A 6,151-nucleotide genomic window follows, 5' to 3' on the forward strand; every position below is an offset into this window, starting at 1 on the left:
AGTACGGTGACAGGTTGCAACTCGCAAAGTATGGCTTTCGGTGAAATTGACACAGTTCTAGTAGTTATGTTGCTGATTTCTACGGGTACAATGTAACCGTTGTCATAATTGTAAAGGTGTAAGAATGGTGTGATGTCTAAATCAGATGGAATGCTGGACCGCTTCGTTGCTTGTAACATGGCAAGAACTTGATGGTATGGCAGCTTCCTATCTATGTATCCATTGATCACTACACATCCGTTAGGTGGTATAATGACTCTATATGTTTCTGCTGACTTCAGAATGCCTAGCCTGTTCTCGTTCCTCTGCAATTCTCTTTCTCTTAAGGTGATACATCTGAATGCCAAGTACCACGAGGTATGAAGATCTGCATCTTGAAGATACCTCGCGCCAAATTCCTCTCGTGTTATTTCCAAAAGGCGATTAATTATATTGGTTCCAATGAGAACAGGTACACGGGAATTGTAGTTGCTACTTGGAACAATCAGAAACAGGCAATCATTTAATGTAGTAAGTGGCATTCCGTATGGTTCTATACTAGTACAGATATATCCAAGGTAAGGCATCTGCTCGCCGTCTGCACATTCTACATGTAAAGTTTCCTGAACGGGATACATCTCAATATGAGATAAATGTTTAATATAAAAATCCTCACTTATAGTGGAGACAGTAGCACCAGTGTCTATCAAAGCTGTGCATTCAACCTTATTGATAGAAAGATTCACTTCATTCGGAATACCAACTAGCTGCTTTGTGTTGTTGGACCTTACTTTGGCATGACCAGACCCTTGGCCCCAGGATTTGGTCTGCTGGAGTTTAAATCTGCTCTCTGATGATCCAATCTAACACGGCATCCAATAGCGATGTGGCCTTTCTGGTGGCACTTGAAGCATATAACCTCATCCTGTTGAACTGCAGGTGAAGATGCCATCTCAGCTGTTGACAGTAACTCTGGATTAGGCATCCTATTAAACTGTTGCTTCCCATATCCTTTTTTTCTGCTGAGATCCATAATGTGGATTCTGAGGATATGGTTGTCTCAACTGCATCACATGGGCAGATAGCTGATTGAGCTGTGATTGCAACTGATCAAAACGATCATCGCTAGTTGTAGTTGCAGACTTAACAGTTGCATGTTTTGGTCTTATTGCTGGCTGATGCTCAGTCTCAACTTTTCTTATCGCCACCCTAAGTTTGTCAAAATCATAAGTCGTGTGGAAAAGATGACCCGTTATGTCTCTCAGATCCTGACGTAGTCCTTTGTAAAACATGGTTCTGAGCATTTCGTTGGCGGCAACTGGAGACACCTTTCCTTTCTTAATCGCTTTATTAATTAGATCTTCCAGCCTGACACTCCATGTGGCACAATCTTCATTATCCTTTTGTCGTGCGCTATAGAATTCTGCTAAGATATCCTCAGTTTCTAGTACACTACCATATATACTGTCAAACTTCAATAGTATTTCCTCTACAATCTCAACAGATCCTAATCGCATCAATGCATTGGCAGGCTCTCCCTTCAATGACCTTCTGATTGCCATCATGATCGCTTCCTTAGAGTGTCCTTCCTTCATTAAACATGTGACCTCATAACGCCAAAGCTCGTAAGATGTCTCACCCTTCCCATGACCAGAAAATGTTGAGATGCGTATGGGCTGTTTATAAGGCAAATGGTACTCTCCTATCTCCTTATGTGTATGAACTGAATGCTCTGTCTTAACTGCACTCGATTCGGCTACTGGTACCTCTGCACCTACCAAGGATGACATCCATTGTATTAGATCCTCAGGTGTATCTGCCTTGGGTTTCACTTTCATAGCTGAGAGAGTCTTAACTAGTTGCTCAATCTCTTCTTTGGACATAGTGTTTGCTGGGGCTTCTGCTGTTGGGTCCTTATCCGTAGACATGGTTCGAATATGGTTTGGTAAACAACAAAGTAAAACAATTACACAAAATAATATGTACATACAAATAAATGAAAAAGGACTAAAGGGGGGTAGTCATTGATTGGACTATGATAAACACAGGGCAATAAATTTGGATAATTTTCTTAGGAGGGTAGTTCTTATGAACCAAAGAAATTCAGGGGAAAAGCTAATCTACACTAAACAATTAATTTCAGAATATAAACTTCTTACAAAACTTGAATACCTAAGGTCAAAGTGAAAGTAGATGTGCACTTCCGGTATAGTAATATATTCTGTAGATTTAAACGCAATAATATGCAATAATTATCAACAAAATTTACAACTCAAGTCAGCGAAATACACAAATAATATTTTTGTTTAAATTCTGAATATATGATAGAATGCGGAGACCCTGCAAGAAAGTGACTATCCCACTCACTGTAATATTCAAATGTTTACATCTATAAAATGAAGACAAACAACTTCGATAAATTAACTCGAGATATCAGCTGATAGCTGCTTACCTGTTTGAACACTTTTATTTAAGAATTTACCTGCAAATCCGCGATATATGTAAGCTGGATTGAGATCAGAAAATATACTGATAAATTACTTTTAATAAATAAAGAACACACAAACACAACGAGTAAATAAAGCTGAAATGTAAATGAAATTAGAAAAATTGAACAAACGCGTGTTTACAATTGAAACTTCCGGTATTCGCAATGATCGGAATATCGAGCTCGATCGGAAATCGAAAATGACTGAAAGAAACCGAACACGATGAATTTAACGGGGAAAAAATCCGGAAACCTATCGACTTCGTGAAAACGAGAAAAGGGAATATAAATATGCAATGAGCAAATCTGAAATGAAATCAAATGATGATACTGAGATAAACTTCAGAGGATTTTAAATGTGCTACTTAATTAAAATAACAAATTAAACCAATGAAACAACCAAGAATAATTTTCTGGCCAACAATTTCAACCAACCAACTTTAGATACACACCAATACCGTAATATATACCACTGTCTGGTCTGTCCTACTGTCCTGTATCAGTCAAAAGAGTTTAGTTACTATTCACAATGTTATATGCATTAGTATGATATATAAACCTGCAATAGGGACGGGTAGGGATATTGTGCAGAAACGAACCCTTTTTCTCTGCGCTCTCTGACCACCTACTAGTAATACAGATTCTCTACTAATTACAATAACATTACGTTTCTAAAGTAAACAACTCTGCAACCTAATTAATCTAACAGCTAGCGTATGGGTACCCAAAAACAGACAATTTTGATTCTGCAGATCTTCATCAAAATACACAATGGAAAAAGAAAAAAAACAACTCACCGATCAGCTGATCTTTAGTTCTACTAATCCATATTGGATACTATGTACATATATAAAGCACAATAATCACAAATTAAATGATTAGTTTCACTTGAGCTCACTCAGGCCTCTCCGGGGTACCCCACTCCGGAACCGGTTGTCTGTAGATGGATCCAAATGTTTATAGAACGACAAGCCAAATTTGCACCTCTTCTTCAGAATCGTCTTGTCCCAACGTGGGCGCCAATTTGTAACAGGTTTCTCTTTCCCTTAAGTAATAACAGGAACACCTGTTTGGGTTCTCGACAAGACGTTTATTCAGGAGTTACCATGCAATGCACGAATTGTCCAATGATGAAACCCTATAACAACAATGTTTAACAATTTTAAGTAATATGCTATATAAAACATGAATACTATAATTTCACATAATTACTGATGTACAACCAATATACGATTATAGCATTACATGGGTGATCTATATCAAGGGAGATAACTCTATACCTGTATACATCATATATTAAATCTCCCAAGTCCTATAGACTTTAACTTCATCATAAAACTTTACAATAATTATCATTATAATATGTATTAACATTATTAATTATTGAATTAAATAAAAACCATATAGTGAGCATACCATTCTATGGGAATAGGCTCGAGTGAACAATATTTACAGATGACACCAAACTGGTCTGATCTATAAATTAATTATGATATCTACAATATCTTGTAAGTCATAAAATATACTTTTACTTTAAAATAATATCACAGTGAGACGAATCATATACATTACTATCACAGATATTTACATTATATAAGTCTCACTCTCACTGATCATTTATTCCAGGAATGTGGCAACAAAAGGAATTTTATGCAAAATTACAGATTTAACATTTAGTAAAGGAATTATAGAATAGATTAGCATTAGTAATAAATTATTAACTTACCATTCAAGAGGAAAAATGTCGGTCTATGTCTAATTGTCAAAATATGTCAGATCTACTGAAATCAACTCTCTTCTTCAAAAACTGAATAAAGACTGACCACAAAGAACAGAACTCTTGGAGGGAAAATCTCCAAGACCAATCCAATGACATAAGACAAACTAAAACACCAATGAAATTAAAAGACACAAGGGACATTTGGCCAAAATATAATTATATACCCCAGGCCATTACACTGGGAAAGTGACCAAATTTTTATGCTTGACTGCATGTTTAAATTACATTACCTTGCCTAAGCATTTTATTCAATGAACCGATTCTTCATACATATACCCATCATATTATACAATATACATGTATAATATGAGTCTGTCACATTTATAACTAAAGAGTTGAAAGCTACAGATGTCCAAACCCGATCTAAAATAGTATTGATTTTCACTACATTTATATTGTTTGTAATATTGTACTGATATTATAGTTGTAAAGCTTGAAGTAATAAAGAACTTGAACTTGGGTAATGTCAAGTTAGAGGCATAAGAGGAGTTGATTACACAAAATAGGTATCTTATTACGTGGAGGTCTACCCGTCATTCAACATTCTATAGCTTCTCGAGCGAGACGTGTCGAGTAAACAAATTGAATACACAACAACAACATCTATGAATATGCATTAAATTATTTGAGGTACTACTTAGATAAATTACAACTTCAAAGAAGAAAATATTGGCTTATATTTAAGAAATTTGATGTAAGATATTGGTAACAGTGCTCGGTATTTAATTGCAGATATTGATTAATAAGTTCATGATTAAGATTGCGTATTTTAGAGAAAGGGTCATCAAGTTATCGTTTAAATATTTTCACCAGAAAATCTTAATTTTTGTGACATTACAATTTGTGCTTTTTGTACAATTCTATGAATTGGCCCATCCAATAATCTTCTTACGTGTAAGCAGAGGCAAGTTGGCAGTCATGCGTGCAACACTATTCAATGTAATATACCGTATGCTTAAAATCCGGGTTTACGGGCCGATTCACTTAAGGCTACTAGTGTGAAGAGATGTCTCTGGTCGTGAATGAATGTTTCAATCAAAAACGAGATCTGTTCTATACGTTACAGTAACGTTATGTCGGGTACATGTGGTACATGAGTTCACCCGAACCAACAACGATCGCCGATATTATATGGACAGCTTGGGATCATCTACAGGCAGATTAATTATAGCGGAGTGTGTATATTTTTTATTACAGTTACAATGGAAAATGTTGGGAGGACATCGAACACAAAGATCCCCAGGTAAATGCTTTTCTTTAGGTTTGAAATTCTCGTGCGAAACAAAAGAATCGATCTTTAAGGCCAATAGCGTATTGTTGCTAAAAAATAATAATTGAGAATCAATTTGTTCTTTTTCAAAAAAAGAAAAAAGGAAAACTCGTGTCATGTGCTTTCTTCAGTTTTTTAAGGTTTATCATTGTATATGGGTAGTCACACAGGATTCGATTTATTCATTTTAAACACCGAATCTGTTTCGCTTTAAATCACACCATATAAACAAGCGTGTACGTCCAGAACAAATTAAAAGAAATATGGCCAACCAGTATTTCTCGATAGTTACTATTTATAGAATAAAATGGCGTGAACTGGAAGCAAGCACCCAGGAAAACTAAAAAAAAAAAGGTGTAATTTGAGGCAAAACAACAAATGCAGTATGACCACTCCCACATAAACCCGTAAACTGATACTGTAGAAACTACCAAGACTAGAGTGTTTCCTCTTTGGGGGGTGGGGGGTCCATATGTCAATTTAAGGCAATAGCATAATAAAGACACAAGACAAAGATTTACATTAGATTTAGAGTTGTGTACACATTGTGAACAATGTATATGATAGATAACGGTGTATAAAGACCTGCGATTAATCTGCTATGAATATAGGTGTTATTGTTCGTCGATGTACA

General features: G+C 35.8%; 2 protein-coding genes across 2 annotated transcripts in view; one reads left to right on the top strand and one right to left on the bottom strand.

The window, feature by feature from the left end:
* Window positions 1–968: 968 nt before the first annotated feature.
* LOC130054497 (uncharacterized) lies at window positions 969–4,815 on the bottom strand. The gene is made up of 2 exons (XM_056164461.1): window positions 3,884–4,815; window positions 969–3,605 (listed from the first exon to the last, which is right to left on the bottom strand). Exon 2 carries the CDS (start codon window positions 1,965–1,967, stop codon window positions 969–971), a length of 999 nt encoding a protein of 332 aa, XP_056020436.1. The 5' UTR covers window positions 1,968–3,605; window positions 3,884–4,815.
* A 309-nt stretch (window positions 4,816–5,124) lies between these two features.
* The window catches only part of LOC125650199 (glycoprotein 3-alpha-L-fucosyltransferase A-like), a 12,593-nt gene continuing 11,566 nt past the window's right edge, over window positions 5,125–6,151 (top strand). Inside the window, exon 1 of the mRNA XM_048878260.2 lies at window positions 5,125–5,490. Coding sequence (XP_048734217.1) covers window positions 5,450–5,490 — 41 coding nt within the window. The 5' untranslated portion in view covers window positions 5,125–5,449. The remainder of the gene's footprint in view (window positions 5,491–6,151) is intronic.

Source organism: Ostrea edulis, chromosome 5, assembly GCF_947568905.1.
Source record: "Ostrea edulis chromosome 5, xbOstEdul1.1, whole genome shotgun sequence".
NCBI classification, from domain to species: Eukaryota; Metazoa; Mollusca; class Bivalvia; order Ostreida; family Ostreidae; genus Ostrea; species Ostrea edulis.

What these genes read in the sequence shown, in the direction of transcription:
- LOC130054497 (XM_056164461.1), bottom strand. Translation starts at nt 1,967, where the DNA reads ATGTACATATTATTTTGTGTAATTGTTTTACTTTGTTGTTTACCAAAC.